At 42.4% G+C, this 20011-nt stretch overlaps 1 protein-coding gene across 1 annotated transcript in view; it reads right to left on the reverse strand.

The window, feature by feature from the left end:
- The window catches only part of LOC139756157 (probable cytochrome P450 49a1), a 134397-nt gene that overhangs the window by 38199 nt on the left and 76187 nt on the right, over positions 1-20011 (reverse strand). Inside the window, exons 2-3 of the mRNA XM_071675332.1 lie at positions 9491-9585; positions 435-784 (exon numbers count right to left, since the gene is read on the reverse strand). Coding sequence (XP_071531433.1) covers positions 435-780 — 346 coding nt within the window. The 5' untranslated portion in view covers positions 781-784; positions 9491-9585. The remainder of the gene's footprint in view (positions 1-434; positions 785-9490; positions 9586-20011) is intronic.

Genomic DNA, 20011 nt, shown 5'->3' on the forward strand with positions numbered 1-20011 from the left:
AAATGTAAATGTACTAACAGAGCGGCTGATCAACATGGGTTTTAGACTGGTCCATATACAATTCTCTATAACATGATAGATATTTCACTATATTCTTTAATTGTATCATTGCATCACATCAGTATTTGATTTTGTATATGATAATGTCAGCAGAGCTCTCATGTGATACCTAATTACAGGACACAACATCATATTCTCGTTAATTGAAACTGAATGCAGAGGAACTTGATGTTCATTGGCCAAAAACTTGTTAATTTCACAGAGTTGGTCAGGAATTTGAATCTTGATTACGCTATTAATGATAACATGTTATGTAGTAATAACTGTTCATTTTACAAATGTTCTTCATAAAGGCATATGATGTATTGAGGTGTTAAAAGGTCACAACAACACAGGAGAAATGTAGAACATGCACGCCAAGATGATGAACTCACCCAGTGATGTAAACAGGAGTTTGTTTCCCACGAGAGGGAGAGGTTTGGGTCCAGGGATGGATGCGTAGGGCAGAGGACCTCCTCCCCTGGAACCCTGGCTTCCAGGAACCACGGACTGTGCGAGGTCCCCATCATCGCCAGGTTCCAGCGACTCCGAGTGACTCCTGGAAGTGGCCGCCATGTGTCTGGCTCGCATGACCTTCCAGCCAGCGACGTCACTTGCCCTCATGAAGCGTCCGACACCATCAGTTATGTGGTGGAAAGGTAACTGTTCCCGTCTGCGTCTTGTGAGGGCGCTACCCAGTGCTCTAGGGGAGAACCCAAGGCTGGAGACAAAGGGCTTCATGCTGCTGAAGGTGGCGATGAAGGCACGGTATTTGGAAGAGAAAATGGATGAGAATCGTACACTTTGGTACTTGAAATATGAAATGCATGTTTGCAAAATACTAGAATGCTGTCACTATCATGCAACCTCAGGACCCTGTTTACTAGCTTCTTGCAACATTAGGGCTGCTGCACTCCACACAGGAGCAGGGAAATGATAGATTCCTGTGGAGCAAGAAGGTCCTCGAAGGGGCTGTACCCTGAAGACGGCTTCTTGTTTGCCATGTCCGATAAAACCAAGAATAGGAGAGAGAGAGAGAGAGAGAGAGAGAGAGAGAGAGAGAGAGAGAGAGAGAGAGAGAGAGAGAGAGAGAGAGAGAGAGAGAGAGAGAGAGAGCTTCAGCCCAACATTTTCCATCTACCCAATAACAGCAGCTTCAGATATCAACACAGTATTCTAGAGTGATTAAGATTTCGAGTAACACGGGTCTGAACATGCAGAAGGGTGAGAGGCGTACAAGGAATAGAATGAACTGGAATGATACCGGAGTCGATGTGTTGTCAATGGACTGAAGCTGGGCATGTGAAGCGTCTGTGGGTCCTGGTTGTGAATAGGGAGCTGTGGGCTCTGTGCATTACACATGACAGCTAGAGACTGAGTGTGAACGAATATGGCCCTTTTCGTCTGTTTTCATGGCGCTACCTCGCTGAATCGGGGGGTAGCGATGCTATTTCCTGTGTGGCAGGGAAGTTACAGGAATGAATGAAGGCAAGCAAATATGAATATGTACATGAGCGTATGTGTATATATCTGTATATGTATATGTTGATATGCATATGTTGATATGTATATGTGTTTGTATGGGCGTCTATGTATATAAATCAAGTGTGGATGTGCGCATGTGTATTATGTATACGTCTGTGTGTGTATATGTATATGTTGATTATATGTGCGTGTACGGCCGTCTATGTGCATATATGTGTGTATATGAGTGGATAGGCCATTCTTTGTCTGTTTTCTGGCGCTACCTCGCTGACGAGGGAAACAGCGATTAAGTATGATAATGATTATTTATTCATTAATCTATTTATTATATGTATATCAACTGACTTATATCTCTCTCTCGTGTCTCCCCTGATGATGTGATTTTTACACGAAAGTGCACTTGGGAACTTATCGTGTTTCATTTTCCCCGTGGACTCATAGGAATATCTTGATCACGCGCAAAATTGTGATCCTTTCCAAAATATATATATATATATATATATATATATATATATATATATATATATATATATATATATATGTATATATATATATATATATATATATATCATGGGAGGACTAGCCGCTTAAAGACAAAAGCCTGTGTCAGGTTAGGTTTGTCTTCAGTAAGAACAATAGGATACGAGTGAGAGAGATCTAATCTTGACCTCAACACAGTTGACCCTGGCTGGGTGAGTGGACTCTGACCAGTAGCAGTGTTAACCTTAGATCACTTATGATTCTAACATCGAGTGGTGGCCTGATGTCAAGTGGAATACAACCAAACTATGTCGTGTTAGGAGTGAAGTCCACGAAGGTGAAGCTGACCATAATGCTAAAACATTGGGTTATGTTAAATCATTTTGGCTTCCTGATGTTAAAATTGTGAAGACAGTGATATAAAGTTTTATCGAGAGCTTAATGTTACCTTTCCTGCGGTTGATGTTAAAGTTATGGGCTGTATAAAGTTACAATTACTAGACAATATGTGGGAAATCACAATTCTTGTATGTTGCATGATATTTCTTTGGACTACATATGCTCATGAAAGTAAAATCTAGCATCAAAGCGAATTCAACATATGGAAATTGACTAGAATCACATTGAATGGAATCTTTACACTGAATAAACTCTATTGTCGCTACAGCCATCACATTGAAGAATATTGCACCAACATAAGTCACGTTTCTTTCTTAACATTCGCTTTTATTTGATATTTATCCGTCTATTTAGAAAACAAATCATATCCCCTCTAAAAGCCTAATTTGACATTATCTTAAAGTGATCCGCTGATGTGATCATCTGTAACATCCACAACTTAAGCTCGTCCCACAACTACAACTCTTGGTGTAACATGTTTGCCAGGTCGACGTCTGGCTGGGCCCCCGTCATACGGCACATCGCGCTCTGGGTCTGCTGGTCTGGATTTCCGCTGAAGTTAACATTTAATCATACATTGAACACTACTGAGCCACACGGCGGTAAAAGAGCAAATTTGTAACGAGAAAAAACCTAAATGACCTAAAGCTATAATCAGGATGTGGTAATTAGATATATTCATTAACGAAGAAGTTTATTATAACAGAGTAACTATTAGAAAGATTATAGTAAGATTAATACGTGTTAAAGAGAAAATATATCTATTAATGTTTCCCTTTCCTCAATGTAAGAACAATCATTTTCTGCGAGAACTTCATAGAGAACGTTAAACGTTGTTAATGGATAACAATAGGAAAATACAGCAACCCGTGTTTGCTCACGTTATCTGTGTTGTAGAAAACTATTAAGATGTAGAGCTGAGTGGAGAAATTTTCTTGATATAAAATTATGAATGTTTTACAGAAATCTATTTGTTCGTTGAAAAATAAGTGTCATGAGATTTTCCCTGAACTAGTAACCGTTGCCGATTTCTTCCAGCTCAGGAACCGGTAGAGAAGAGTTCATGTAAGATCTTACGTTTGAATCAAATTTTAAGTCAGGCTAGATTTTAAGGTCCAAGTTACATTAGGCTTTGAGTGTTAGATTAGGCTTCAAGACTTTACCTAGGATTTATGTTTTTTGGTGGAAAAGATGGTAGCAATATCATTCTCTAGAAGACTGAAGAATGCTCGAAGATATTCCCAAGATCTCACGAGATCTCATGACATTTGAACGAGCAGAAACCAGAAACAGGTTACCCAGACCTCTCACTGCCTATCTATTCCATCGTTGAGGATAATATGCAAATGTACTTCCTAAAGAAAAAAGATTTTCTATATCAAGATCAGGACCATTAAAAAGAATAAGAGCAGGTATGCAATAAGATTTACAACAAACAAAAATACATCAAAGAAAATGAAAATTTGTCTAGGACAAACACAAGGCTTCCGTAGCAGGTCAAGGTCTGGTAAATGATTGATAAGAAAGATATCATCTTATAAGAAATTATATCAAATATCATAGTAAACAATCACAATAATGACAAGATCAACGAATGATTAAACTCGCCAGACAATCAAGATATTGACAGATACTTCCACGAAACCTTCACAGATATGACGCTCTTTAACGACAGCAAGTGTGCAATGATACTTTACAAACACACTTATATATATATATATATATATATATATATATATATATATATATATATATATATATATATATATATATATCACAAACGGTCAAAATGATATCAAACTTACCTCACAAACACAATCCTAGGCATGTCTTAACCACTCCTAGTCAGGCCCTCACCACTGCTAGCCAGGTCCTGACCCCGATTGGCCAGGTCCTCACCACTACTGGCCAGGTCCTGACCCCGACTAGCCAGGTCTTCACTACAGCTTGCCAGGTCCTGACCCGACTAACCTGGTCCTTACCACTACTGGCCAGGTCCTCACCATTACTGGCCAGGTCCTGACCCCGACTAGCCAGGTCCTCACAACCATTAGTTAGTAGGTCCTCACGACGGCCAGCAGGTCTCTTGTTATCTGTCCTCACTCATCCTCACGTACTCTCCTTCCCTGCTCGCACCAACCCTCTCACTCCTCACTATGATTCTCACACTCCTCTACCTACTCTATTATCACCCTTTTCATCCTTCATTCTTCGCCATTCTCTCACCTCTTCCTTCTCCTCACCTCTATCTATCCCGCTGATGTTATCACCCCCTCCAGTCATCTCTCTCTCCCTCCCAGCCATATCATCCTGGACTCCAGTCAGTCTCCCAGGGCCTGCCACTATCTCCCAGGGCATCTACAGGTCTCCCCGGACCCAGGTTGCTCCACGCTAGACACAGGGTCAGTAAACCTCGTCTCGAACACGTACGCTGACGACACACCTCGTCATGACCACGTGAGGTACGAAGCGACGTCCAACCTGACACGTTCGCTGCCGACCAAGTTGCCAGAATATTGCTGGCTGTAGGAAAGGATCAAGATACTGGGAGTAAGATAATCTGTATACGTATCATCGTTTGTATGAGTTGCGTAGATACTGTCCAACCCCCACCTCACCCCACCCCTCCAGACTCCCCAGGTCTCACCACACACACACACACACACACACACACACACACACACACACACACACGACAGGACAATAGTGTTAAGAAATGAGAGTAACTGGCAACTGATGAGAGCTCGAGGTCGAAGGAAGGGCGGAATGTAAGCTGTGTACACACACTCACATGTTATTCATCGCGATTATATATAGAAGAAGGAGTCATGCAGAGAGTGCTCATCCTCATCGAAGGCTCAGATTGGGGTGTCTAAATGTGTGTGAATGTAACCAAGATGAGAAGACAGGAGAGATAGGTAGAATGTTTGAGGAAAGGAACCTGGATGATTTGGCTCTGAGTGAAACGAGGCTCAAGGGTAAAGGGGAAGAGTGGTTTGAGAATGTTTTGTGAAAAAGTCAAGGGTTGGTGAGAGGACAAAAGCAAAGGAAGGAGTAGCAATATTCTTGAAGCAGGAGTTGTGGGAGTATGTAATAGCGTGTAGGAAAGTAAACTCTAGATTGATGAGGGTAAAACTAAAAGTGGATGGAGAGAGATGAGTAATGATTGGTGCCTGTGCACCTGGTCATGAGAAGAAAGATCATGAAAGGCAAGTGTTTTGGGAGCAGCTCAGTGTGTTAGCAGCTTTGATGCACGAGACCGGGTTATAGTGATGGTCGATTTGCATGCAAAGGTGAGTAATGTGGCAGTTGAGGGTATAATTGGTGTACATAGGGTGTTCAGTGTTGTAAATGGAAATGGTGAAGAGCTTGTACATTTCTGCTGAAAAAGGACTGGTGATTGGGAATACCTGGTTTAAAAAGAGAGATATACATAAGCATACGTATTCAAGTAGGAGAGATGGTAAGAGCGTGTTATTGGATTATGTGCTATTTAATAGGCGTGTGAAAGAGAGACTTTTGGATATTAATGTGCTGAGAGGGGCAACTGGAGGGATGTCTGATCATTATCTTGTGGAGGCAAAGGTGAAGATTTATAGGGGTTTTCAGAAAAGAAGAGAGAATGTTGGGATGAAGAGAGTGGTGAGAGTAAGTGAGCTTAGACAGGAGACTTGTGTGAGGAAGTACCAGGAGAGATGCAGTGAAGAATGGAAAAAAGTGAGAGCAAAGGACGGAAGGGGAGTGGGGGAGGAATGGGATGTATTTAGGGAATCAGTGATGGCTAGCGCAAAAGATGCTTGTGGCATGAGAAGCGTTGGAGGTGGGCAGATTAGAAAGGGTAGTGAGTGGTGAGATGAAGAAGTAAGATTGTTAGTGAAAGAGAAGAGAGAGGCGTTTGAACGATACTTGCAGGGAAATAGTGCAGATGACTGGGAGATGTATAAAAGAAAGCGGCAAGAGGTCAAGAGAAGGGTGCAAAAGGTGAAAAAGAGGGCAAATAAGAGTTGGGGTGAAAGAGTATCATTAGATTTTAGGGAGAATAAAAAGATGTTTTGAAAAGAGGTGAATAAAGTGAGTAAGACAAGAGAGCAAATGGGAACATCGGTTAAGGGGGAAAACGGGGAGGTAATAACAAGTATAGGTGAAGTGAGAAGGAGATGGAGTAAGTATTTCGAAGGTTTGTTGAATATGTTTGATGATAGAGTGGCAGATATAGGGTCTTTTGGTCGAGGTGGTGTGCGAAGTGAGAGAGTCAGGGGGAATGGTTTGGTAAACAGAGAAAAGGTAGTGAAAGCTATGCGGAAGATGAAAGCCGGAGAGGCGGCGGGTTTGGATGGTACTGCAGTGGAATTTACAGAAAATGGGGGGAGACTGTGTTTTTGATTGGTTGGTAAGGATATTCAGTGTATGTATGGTTCATGGTGAAGTGCCTGAGGATTGGCAGAATGCATGCATAGTGCCAATGTACAAAGGCAAAGGAGATAAAGGTGAGTGTTCAAATGACAGAGGTATAAGTTTGTTGAATATTCCTGGGAAATTGTATGGGAGGGTATTGGTTGAGAGGGTGAAGGTATGCACAGATCATCACATTGGGGAAGAGCAGTGTGGTTTCAGAAGTGGTAGAGGATGTGTGGATCGGGTGTTTGCTTTGAAAAATGTACGTGAGAAATACTTAGAAAAACAAATGGATTTGCATGTAGCATCTATGGATATGGAAAAGGCGTATGATAGGGTTGATAGAGATGCTTTGTGGAAGGTATTAAGAGTATATGGTGTAGGATGTAAGTTGCTAGACACAGTGAAAAGTTTTTATCGAGGATGTAAGGCATGTGTACGAGTAGGAAGAGAGGAAAGTGATTGGTTCTCAGTGACTGTCTGTTTGCTGCAGGGGTGTGTGATGTCTACATGGTTGTTTAATTTGTTTATGGATGGGGTTGTTAGGGAGGTGAATGCAAGAGTTTTGGAGAGAGGGGCAAGTATGCAGTCTGCTGTCGATGAGAGGGCTTGGGAAGCGAGTCAGTTGTTGTTTGCTGATGATACACCGCTGGTGGCTGATTCGGGTGAGAAACTGCAAAAGTTGGTGACTGAGTTTGGTAAAGTGTGTGAAAAAAGGAAGCTGAGAGTAAATGTGAATAACAGCAAGGTTATTAGGTACACTAGGGTTGAGCGACAAGTCATTTGGGAGGTAAGTTTGAATGGAGAAAAACTGGAGGAAGTGAAGTGTTTCAGATGTCTAGGAGTGGATTTAGCAGTGGATGGAACCATGGAAGTGGAAGTGACTCACAGGGTGGGGGATGGGGCGAAGGTTCTGCTAGCGTTGAAGAATGTGTAGAAGACGAGAATATTACCTCGGAGAGCAAATATAGGTATGTTTGAAGGAATAGTGGTTCCAACAATGTTATATGGTTGCGAGGCATGGGCTATAGATAGGGTTGTGCGGAGGAGGGTGGGTGTGTTAGAAATGAGATGCTTGAGAACAATATGTGGTGTGAGGTGGTTTGATCGGCTAAGTAATGAAAGGGGTAAGAGAGATGTGTGGAAATAAAGAGTGTGGTTGAGAGAGCAGAAGAGGGTGTTATGAAATGTTTTGGTCACATGGAGAGAATGTGTGAGGAAAGATTGTCAAAGATGCTTTTTCATGTGAGAAGGGGTGGCGACGAGAATGGATGAAGGCAGCAAGTATCAATATGTGCATATATATATATATATATATATATATATATATATATATATATATATATATATATATATATATATATATATATATATATATTATTCTGACCTGAATTCATTATTTTCCTGCTGGTGATCATGACTCATGTCTCGTCTCATACTTGGTCCTCCCACAACCAGTTCATGACTGACGTGATCTGCATCACCCAAGACTTGGTTGTGTTTGTCATTTATCTTTGGATTACATTACATGATTGTAATGTAATCATCCAGTGATGCACAGGTTGATGTGAGTTATACATATCACTTCGTCGTTTTTTACTTGCCATAAGTCTGAGAGTTATATATGAATTATGATAAAATCATCTTTAGATCACATTAGCTTTATATATCAGTTGATGTTTCTACAGTATAGTGAATTGTCCCTTTTATATTTGTGGCTAATACTTAAATGGTGTTTCTGGGTCCACAATATACCCATATATTATGTCAATATCCACTACAATTGCTTAGTATCTAACACTGAGAATAACTCAAAGAAAAATAGTTAATTCCTTACAAACTACAGTTACCTTAGATGTCGTAACCTGGACCCGAAATCACCAACATTAAGCAACCACAATGCCAACAGACTTTGTTTAGTTCCTCTGAAACGAACACATTTTGAGCTTTTCTTCACTGGGACGTTTGTTGAACTCACCCGCCTATGTTATAACAATAGGCTCAACTATATAACTATAGGCTCACCTATATAGCCATAGGCACGTCTAAATAGCTATAGGCACGTCTATATAGGATTACAGACAACACAGCACGACTGTATGTGTGAGAGTTGGCTGTCGCCCGAGCTGGGGATCCCACGAGCACTGACTGGCCAAGCATTGTTGGCCTCGTCCCACACATCCCAGTGAAGGTCAGTAGGACTGGGATGGGATGGGATTGGTGGAGGAGAGGGGACGCGGTGGGATATTCCGCACCTGGGATATTCTGAGAATTCGGGTGGTAATAACATGTTTATAGTTGTGCCAGACAGTGATTATATAACTTAGAGAGAGAGGTTATAACCACAACAACAAAGCGAGGCATTCGTTATATGTTTGTGTTATTGTTGACGTTGTTGTGTCTGGTTATCAAGGAACAACATCCAGTACGTACGTGGCGCGGTCGTGTGTCTCAGTCAGCTGGAGATATTAACAGTGTAACGGGAACATAAGATTCATAGCTTCTGTATCAGATTAGTACATAATGATGAAGTTAGATAACTAAAACCATTATTGCTGACCTTCTCAATATAGCTGCGACTTTTTCAATTATAGATCTAAATTGCCTGGGAAAACCATATCTTGATCACAACTGTGTTAACAGCAGACTGGATGGTAAACTTAACTATATATAAGAGGTTAACGTTACTGACCATGACGCACTCACGGGTCGCGCTGGGTGGAAGGCATTGGGTCGAATCCTGGTTGCGTTGGTCGGTCCACAGTCAACCCAGATGTCCTTCCATCCCTAGGGAGTTGGTCAAAATGGATATCTGGCTCAGGCTATATATATATATATATATATATATATATATATATATATATATATATATATATATATATATATATATATATATATATATAATTAAATGGTCTTGATTAGGTTACACTTCTTAAAAGTAAATCAGGCTTCGTTTGCTTACAGATGGGAAACGAATAAGCGAACTTAATCATAATGACTGAAAAAGATAAGTCAGAGTAGTATGTGAACACACTTTCCTTGCCAAAGCCTAGATGAAAATATTAATATCATTGTTACGAAAAAACACAAACTTCTCATTCAAATCCTGTGAAACGAACGATTTACTTACAAAAATAATTCATATTTCAAATTACAGCATACTGATAACGGAGACTAGACCGATGCCTATAGAAGATATATCGATACAAATGACCGTATCTGATTATAGTAAGCAGCAACATTATGATGTGCCAGTCACCGAGTATGAACACGGCAAGGATAGTGCGAGGAAGATGTCACTTATTACATCTTCCACACATTGTAGGTAATCCAGTGTTAAGTATCAACACGAGTTACGCTATTGTTCAGTAACTTTATGAACCAACAGTAGTATTACACCAACACCAAAACATAGTAACTTGATTTTCATCCCATCTTCCCAGTGAGTGAGTTGCCAGTGTACATCTTTTGGCGGATGATGGTAAACAGACGAGAACACATCAAAAGACACACGCTTGATATGTTTACCTAAGGCTAGAGTGTATATACGTCTATTAAACCTTTAGCTGTAGATGGAGTTACATAGTATCCAAGAAATACAATACATTCCTTGAATTAAAATCTATATCGTTTACTGCTAACAGACAATTTAGTATTGGATATACCAGCTAGAATGGACATAAGATGTTGACTTCTTTAATAGATTCTTAAATATCTCACCAGCAGCAAGTCTACCTAATTGTTTCAAAGTTACAACATCGATGTTCAAAATATGAATGTTTGTACTCCTCACGGTGGAGTACTGAGTCCCATGCTGTTTGTACTACTATAGGCCATATTTCCGTCAACCTTAGAGAGTCCCGCGAATGTTATAATCAATTATGCCCATAAAATTAATCTCAACATGAGAACTTATCGTGAAATGTAAATCAGTGTTATCTGCATACACACGGCCTGTGATAACCTTGGCCGTGTTCATTGTCAATATGCTTTTCAAATCACCTTCTATCCCGGTCCCAGAACTGCCTGACACCCACATCTGTACAACGGCTAATTCGATATTGTACAGAGAGGATCCGAGTGTGGCACGATACAACCCTACATGTGGTCCCACTGTTAGAACTGCTAAACTGATACACTTAGTCTGTACATGATGTCTGATAGACTACTATGCACCAGCTTGGGTCCAACACAACAGTTACGGTATTGATAGATCCCCAACATACATAATGACTCCTTAAGAAGTATACTTGTCTGCGAAGAAGCAGGTACGTCGTCCGTGCAAGATGGAGTACTTAAAAACAGTCACATGAAAACACTGACCATCTTGCGTGATGATGCTAACAATGTGGGGTTCGGGGACTCGGTGGAGGAGATACATCATGAAACAAACGAAGATAAATGGTTGTAAATATCGTCCACTTACATGATCATGCTTGGGTCACACCCACTGCATAATATTGGGAAGTAACAACACTCCCATCCTGGTAGATAACTCCCTCTGATACCACCATACTAACCCACCCGCCTAAGAAACTCCTTTCCCACCTCAGCACGTTGGCAGAACCAGCGCGCTTGAACATATACAGAAATATCTGACTGAGAACTAACAACACTAGGCATCCATGCTGACGACTCTCCTCCCCACATTGTGAAGCCTGGAGGTGCTGTCTTTGTGGTTCAGTCTTGTGGTATGAATAGTTGCTCCAAAAGTCTGTCCTCCCAGTTCCCGTAAGTCCACGAGAGTTGCCGACATGATAGCAACTTGGGTGCAAGACACCTCAAGTGTCTTGCAAAGTCGCATGGTCACGTCTTCTTGCACTGTCCAGTGTGGATATATGACCATTTTTCTTGTCTCTGTTTATAGCCAGTTCAACCTGGTACTCTCGCAAGGTAAGCACCTCACCACATTGTGGTGTGGGTTTATAGCCAGTTCAATCTGGTACTCTCGCAAGATAAGCACCTCACCACATTGTGGTGTGGGTTGAAAATTTCTCTTGAAATCAAATTCTGGAATTATGAATCTTGAGTCCATGTGACCTGCAGTCATCCCTCACAGTCCAGAGACGTAGTAGGAACGACTGCGTTGCGTTGGGCAACCTTACGCTTGCTCCAGGTGCCCTTCAGCCACCATTATGATTCACCCTCACTGATCCATCGCCCAACACTTTATTCTGATACAAAACCTTGATGATGTCTCAGATGCAACGTGGGCCTTGAAAACCCGCGCCACACGTGTATAAGGCTATATACACAGTGTGTATATGGTCTTGGAAGTGAACACCTGAAGATGGTGTTCAAGATTTCTGACTGATGGTTATAACGATGTAAACGACCCTTAATGACCCTGGCAGTTGATAAGTCTATAGACCAACTAATCAAGCAAGCAAGTAACCAACCCTGATGGTCAGTAGATCGGTTACAGACGTCACGTCCGCCCAACACGACCTCATGACCTCTTTAGCGATGTGACCCGGTCAGGCCTCGTCCCCGCGCCAACACTGTAAGACTGACTTAAAAGCTGAACCTTAAAAGTTCGATCCAAGTTTAGTGATGCAGAGGTTGTAGTGAAGGTGGCTTCATTAAGAGTTAAGTGAATAATGGTTTATTGGTTATAGCGAAGGTGGCATCTAGGTATAGTGAAGATGCAGTCTTTGAGAATATTAGCGGCCTAGTTTTCATTGTTCGCTATTTCCCTTCCACGGTGAAGTTCTATACAAACTTCAGATGAATCTGTAATGCACATTTTACATCATCAATTGTTCAGTTGCCTGTCTCACTTTACCACTGCGCTCTATTGAAAGCCCTGCCCACTTTACAGGAACATGAAACAAGTCGGCTTAAAGGTGTTACATCTGAAATGCCTACCCACACTTTGTTAGGATTCCATTGTTACCCAAACCGTAAATTTCCGCTAGTTTTATCTCGTGTCTATGCTCTATAATTCTAATGTCTTTAAACACTAAAAAAACCGATGTAAAATGAATTATTTTTAAAAATACTTCCGCTGGGTTTGTATACCAAGAGTATAGATTATTTTTTAGTTACCCTTTCAAATATAAAATTCATTTTCTATATAAACTTGAAATTTTCTTTGAAAGTTTTTGGGGATAACTATAAATCTTGAGCTCAGTGGTTTTTAATGATACCTTAGCGAATGGATGTGATTGTTATAGACAAATGGCATGAGACAAAACCCAGTAGTACTTCTTGTACTATTAAAATTTTACCAAAATCATATATCGGTTATACATACAACAATCATACGAGACATTGATATTTCTGACCATCTAGTTACACATCCACATCAAAGTTAACGTTTCTGGTCATTACATTATCACGGAAACTTACTTGTTAGTTTTACAATGAATGAATTTGAAACTGAAAAATAGATTAGGAAATACATAGCAGAAACATAGCACAGTGTAAGGTAGACTACACAAGGAGAGTATTGTTAGCTATACTTTTGGAAGATGTGTAAGGTATACTACAGGAGTATAGCAGTGTAAGGTATACTACAGAGGGATAACAGTGTAAGTAGGATAGCAGTGTAGGCTTATACTATAGGAGGATAATGATATAGGTTAAACTATAAGAGGGCAGCAGTGTAGGAAAATACAGGGGGACGGCAGTGCAGGATATATTGCAATGTAGAATCAGTGCAGGTTAACTGTAGCATCGGTACAGGAGGTTAACAGTGTAGCATCAGTACAGGAGGCTAACAGTGTCATATGTAGTACAGGAGGATACATTGTAGGCTGTACTACAGAAGGTGAACAATGTAGGTTATACCGAAGATGGATGATAGTGTAGACTATACGAGAGGTGAACCGTGAAGGCCATACTACATGAGGACAACAGTGCAAGCTATACTACAGGAGAGCAGCAGTGTAGACTACGCTACAGAGAACAGCTGTGCCTTGTGGTGGACGAACGCTGCAAATAAAGAAAACGTGACCAAGTTCTCATAGAAAACGAATACTTTAACAACCCATACCATGCATCATTGAATATCATTACTCTTTTGAAGATTTACTTTTGCATATATCTTTTCTGCTTTGTGTATATATATATATATATATATATATATATATATATATATATATATATATATATATATATATATATATATATATATATATTTAGCTTTGTCGCTGTCTCCCGCGTTTGCGAGGTAACGATATACACACACACACACACACACATATATATATATATATATGTGTAGGTATGTATATTTGCGTGTGTGGACGTGTGTATGTACATGTGTATGGGGGGGGGGGTTGGGCCATTTCTTTCGTCTGTTTCCTTGCGCTACCTCGCAAACGCGGGAGACAGCGACAAAGTATAAAAAAAAAAAAAAAAAAAAAAAATATATATATATATATATATATATATATATATATATATATATATATATATATATATATATATATATATATATTTGCAGAACCTTCACCGTGAAGAGATATATGCACAATGACCACTAGAAAGAGAAAATAAGAACAGTGAATACTTTCGTTTATTACATCCTCCGACATTGTCTACTATGAGAGAATGACTATGTGATAAGGGCCTGCGAGTCCAGAACCTGTGGGACAATGGCCTGCGAGTCAATGGTCTGCAAGACAAAGATCTGCGAGACAATTACTTAGGGCCTGCGAGACAAAGGCCTGAGACAAAGGCCTTTGCGACAAATGTCTATATGTCAAGGGTCTGCGAGTCAATGGCCTATGAGACAAAGGCCTGAGAAACAATGGCCTGTTCAATACTGTCATGTCTGTATCAGTTGTCAGAGCGTCAGCCGTTTCATGGAAACAAAGGCCTGAACCTGTGAGTCAGCCAACAGTGTGCTCATCAGCACAATGGCCTAACTGTCAGCACAGTGGTCTGAGTGTTAGCACAGTGGCCTGAATAGCACAGCGGCCTGAGTGCCATCACAGTGGTCTGAGTGTCAGCACAGCGGCCTGAGTGTCATCACAGTGGTCTGAGTGTCAGCACATTGGCCTGAGAGTCAGCACAGCGGCCTGGGCGTCAGCTGGTCATAGTTCAAAGTGTGTCGAGCGTGAGCCACGAGTCTCACCCACCAAAACATCCCTCTACCTCGTACCTAATCTTCAAGTAATGATGTACTTTGCTCAGGAGACTCATGTGCGCTACTGCTCAGGAGACTCATGTGCGCTACTGCTCAGGAGACTCATGTGCGCTGCTGCTCAGGAGACTCATGTGCGCTACTGCTCAGGAGACTCATGTGCGCTACTGCTCAGGAGACTCATGTGCGCTACTGCTCAGGAGACTCATGTGCGCTACTGCTCAGGAGACTCATGTGCGCTACTGCTCAGGAGACTCATGTGCGCTACTGCTCAGGAGACTCATGTGCGCTGCTGCTCAGGAGACTCATGTGCGCTGCTGCTCAGGAGACTCATGTGCGCTACTGCTCAGGAGACTCATGTGCGCTACTGCTCAGGAGACTCATGTGCGCTACTGCTCAGGAGACTCATGTGCGCTGCTGCTCAGGAGACTCATGTGCGCTGCTGCTCAGAATACATAGTGAGAAGTATGGGTGAAAGTTAGTGTCCTGGGAAACACGTTGACGGTGTATAGACACTTTAGTTATATATTTCCTCGAGCAGCGACATGTGTTGGGAGGAAAGAGAAAGTTTTTACGAAACTTGCACATCTTCGTTGTATAGACTTTAATAGTCTATAAATGCCCAGTGCCTGTGGCGCTCCCCGAGAACAGGCAAGCATTGCCAGGTCCTGCAGTGTAGCCAGTAGTGCCTGTGTCAGCCACAAGTCGGGAGAGACAGAGGGATGCAGCCACAGGTCGGGGGAGGCAGAGCTGGCCACCAGCGTTGTCGCCGGCATGCCTCTACTGCATCACCTCCCGTCTCGTAACTTGTGGTTTTCGCTCAGGACTTCCCCGGGGGCACCATATAATGAGCGATGCGTGGCCGTACCTCCTGTTGCTAGGTTTAGCAGGTTTGGCTGGGGTCCTCCGCGACACGCTAGCCACAACCCCGCCACCCTTTATCTCCACTACCACACTGGAGGGATTCCTCCACAGCCCATCTGGCCTCCAGAGAAGTTCATGTCAAAAATTTAAGAAAAGTTCACGGAGGACGGCATCCTCACAACTTCCTCTGGTTGAAATTCCCGAGAGGATAGATTCCTTATTCGCGAGGTAACAAGTTGTTCAAGTCTACAAGCTGGTGATTTCTTCATTTAAAGATGAGAGTAGCGAGCGATGGAAAAAGCTACTGACAGACGAAGAACTATTGAGAACACTCATCACTTGCGGGTCCTTCAAGTTAGTTGCTTTACCGAGCTACCTCGTCCACACCACTACAACATGTTGTAGAAACAAGAGAACTCATATGTGATGTAAAGATGCTGCGGAGAACGATAGAGGACTCGAGGCAGACGATTCTCTGGGAGAGGAATACAATTTGGTGACGACCTTTTGGTGAGGAAGAATCAGACGGTTTGTGATGCAGGAGGTGACGGATGAAGCTCATGTGGTCATGGCTGCCAGTGGCAACAATATACCCAGGTCATGTAACAGTGAATGCCTGCAGCAGCAGCAGCAGCAGCAGCAGCAGACAGGGCCTCGGGGAGTGGCTGAAGGGTCTACGTTGCAAACCCCATAATCTCAGGATCATGAGACTCCGTCACTATGATCTATCTGGGTTGTTTTGGTCTCGTCCGTCGGGTTTAATGGTTAATTCACTTGTGCACTTCGGGTTTAATGGTTAATTCACTTGTGCACTTCGGGTTTAGTTTTTCATTTGTTTTAGCTTTTGACGATAGAGTAAGGAGGAGCTTCATGCGAGGCTGATGTGCGATTAAGCTTGGTTGGTGTGGATCCACACGTTAAAAACCGTAGACAACAAAGCAATACAAAGAAAGTGTCACGTTAGTAAGGCACATACAGCTGGGCAACACATACTGGAGGTTGACTGACTACACAGTGACGGTCGAGTCCCCTGAGGTAGAGTTGTTGTTGCTGGTGAAGTGGATGTTAGTTGCGTGAAAACTGATACAGCTGCTGTTGTTACTTTGACCTGTTACTGTTGCTACCCCGAGTGTTGCTGTTGGCCTTGTTACTCCCTGCTTTGTTACTGATGCTAGAGATATTCTTTCTACTTACGTTACCACAAGAATCATTCAGCAATAGGTTTACCTCCTCCATCTGACCTGAAGATATTATATTTCATCTCGCATTCTAGTTGTCTTTCTCAAAGTTGTGTGACCAAAGCTGGAGGCCACACACACTGCTGTGGTGTGGGATAGCATTGTTTGGACCTTCGTTAACATTATTCCTGAAGTAACGAGCCGCTGGACACTCCCCAGCCAGCAGGTGAGCTTTTGATCACGTTCATGGGATTCCAACCTTGGAGTTCCATATCTACGAGTTCTCCACTCAGCAGGTGGAGCACATCACAGTGGTGCACCTCCGCCTCTTCCACAACACACTCGGCTCCTGTCTTATCTTATCTTGGATTGGTTAGGAGGAGAGACGGAGGGCGTTGCACAGGGCAAGGTCAGTACTATCACGAGAGAGAGATGATAGTGCTACAGTGTACAGACGTATGGTGCGGGTTCTGTCCAAACCCTACTTCTGTCTTGACAGGACCATTGTACTATTGCGCCAACCTCACGTCCCTCCTCACAGTACCGTCGTATCAACAACCTCCGTTCCTCCCCACACGGCCCGACGTAGACTCATCTTTGATTGACAAAAACGTCACAGCGTCACCCTGCTGTTCCCTCCAGCAGCTGTGTACCCACAGCCATAGCTCTCTCTCTCTCTCTCTCTCTCTCTCTCTCTCTCTCTCTCTCTCTCTCTCTCTCTCTCTCTCTCTCTCTCTCTCTCTGACACATACTTCCACAGCCGGCCACTGACCCCTGGAAGCACACACGCACACACACACACACACACACACACACACACGTCCTTATAATCTCGCCATCGTAAATTTGGCCAAGGTCGGGGGCGGTCGGTCTGTAGTTGGTCGGTCGGTCGGGCGAGCCAGACAGACGCAAGGCGCAGCAGACGACGGTGTGACGTCATCACCACACACACACACACACACACACACATACAATACTTCTGCAATATACCCAATATGTAACTTTCCATCACTTGCGTTCACTAGTAAAGTTATCATATATATAAATTTACCTTTTTACCTTGCTTTATCGCTGTCTCCCGCGTTAGCGAGGTAGCGCAAGGAAACAGACGAAAGAATGGCCCAACCCACCCACATGCACATGTATATACATACACGTTCACAAACGCAAATACACATACCTATACATCTCAACGTATACATATATATACATACACAGACATATACATATATACACATGTACATAATTCATACTGTCTGCCTTTATTCATTCTCATCGCCACCTCGCCACACATGAAATAACTCCCCCCTCCTCCCTCCTGTGCGCGAGGTAGCGCTAGGAAGACAACAAAGGCCCCATTCGTTCACACTCAGTCTCTAGCTGTCATGTAATAATGCACCAAAACCACAGCTCCCTTTCCTCATCTAGGCCCCACAGAACTTTCCATGGTTTACCCCAGGCGCTTCACATGCCCTGGTTCAATCCATTGATAGCACGTCGACCCAGGTATATCACATCGTTCCAATTCACTCTATTCCTTGCACGCCTTTCACCCTCCTGCATGTTCAGGCCCCGATCACTCAAAATCTTTTTCGCTCCATCTTTCCACCTCCAATTAGGTCTCCCACTTCTCGTCGTTCCCTCCACCTCAGATACATATATCCTCTTGGTCAATCTTTCCTCACTCATTCTCTCCATGTGACCAAACCATTTCAAAACACCCTCTTCTGCTCTCTCAACCACACTCTTTTTATTTCCACACATCTCTCTTACCCTTACATGACTTACTCAATCAAACCACCTCACACCACATATTGTCCTCAAACATCTCATTTCCAGCACATCCACCCTCCTGCGCACAACTCTATCCATAGCCCATGCCTCGCAACCATACAACATTGTTGGAACCACTATTCCTTCAAACATACCCATTTTTGCTTTCCGAGATAATGTTCTTGACTTCCACACATTCTTCAAGGCTCCCAGAATTTTCGCCCCCTCCCCCACCCTATGATTCACTTCCGCTTCCATAGTTCCATCCGCTGCCAAATCCACTCCGAGATATCTAAAACACTTCACTTCCTCCAGTTTTTCTCCATTCAAACTTACCTCCCAATTGACCGGTCCCTCAACCCTACGGTACCTAATAACCTTGCTCTTATTCACATTTACTCTCAACTTTCATCTTTCACACACTTTACCAAACTCAGTCACCAGCTTCTGCAGTTTCTCGTATGAATCAGCCACCAGCGATGTATCATATACGAATATAGTGCATAGAAACGTGCACCTTCATAGAACATACATAGAACATACAAACCTCCAACAGCCAGGATCGAACCCGGGACCCCTGTGCAAGAGGCGGGAATGCTAACCGCCAGGCACAGGGGTCCCGGGTTCGATCTCGGATGTTGGAGGTTTGTATATATATATATATATATATATATATATATATATATATATATATATATATATATAGTTCTCGGGTTCGATCCCGGGTGTTGGAGGTTTGTGTATATATATATATATATATATATATATATATATATATATATATATATATATATATATATATATATTCCTATGAGTCCACGGGAAAATCAAACACGATAAGTTCCCAAGTGCACTTTCGTGTGATGGTCACATCATCAGGGGAGACACAAGAGAGAAACAAAAGTCAGCTGATATACATCCAAGAGACGAAGCCAGGACGCCATTCGGTAAACATGTTTACCAAATGGCGTCCTAGCTTCGTCTCTTCGATGTATATCAGCTGACTTTTATTTCTCTCTTGTGTCTCCCCTGATGATGTGATCATTACACGAAAGTGCACTTGGGAACTTATCGTGTTTCATTTTCCCCGTGGACTCATAGGAATATCCTGATAACGTGCAAAATTGTGATACTTTCCTATATATATATATATATATATATATATATATATATATATATATATATATCCCTGGGGATAGGGGATGAAGAATACTTCCCACGTATTCCCTGCGTGTCGTAGAAGGCGACTAAAAGGGGAGGGAGCAGGAGGCTGGAAATCTCCCCTCTCGTTTTTTTTTTTTTTTTT

This window comes from Panulirus ornatus, chromosome 20 (assembly GCF_036320965.1).
Source record: "Panulirus ornatus isolate Po-2019 chromosome 20, ASM3632096v1, whole genome shotgun sequence".
Taxonomy (NCBI): domain Eukaryota; kingdom Metazoa; phylum Arthropoda; class Malacostraca; order Decapoda; family Palinuridae; genus Panulirus; species Panulirus ornatus.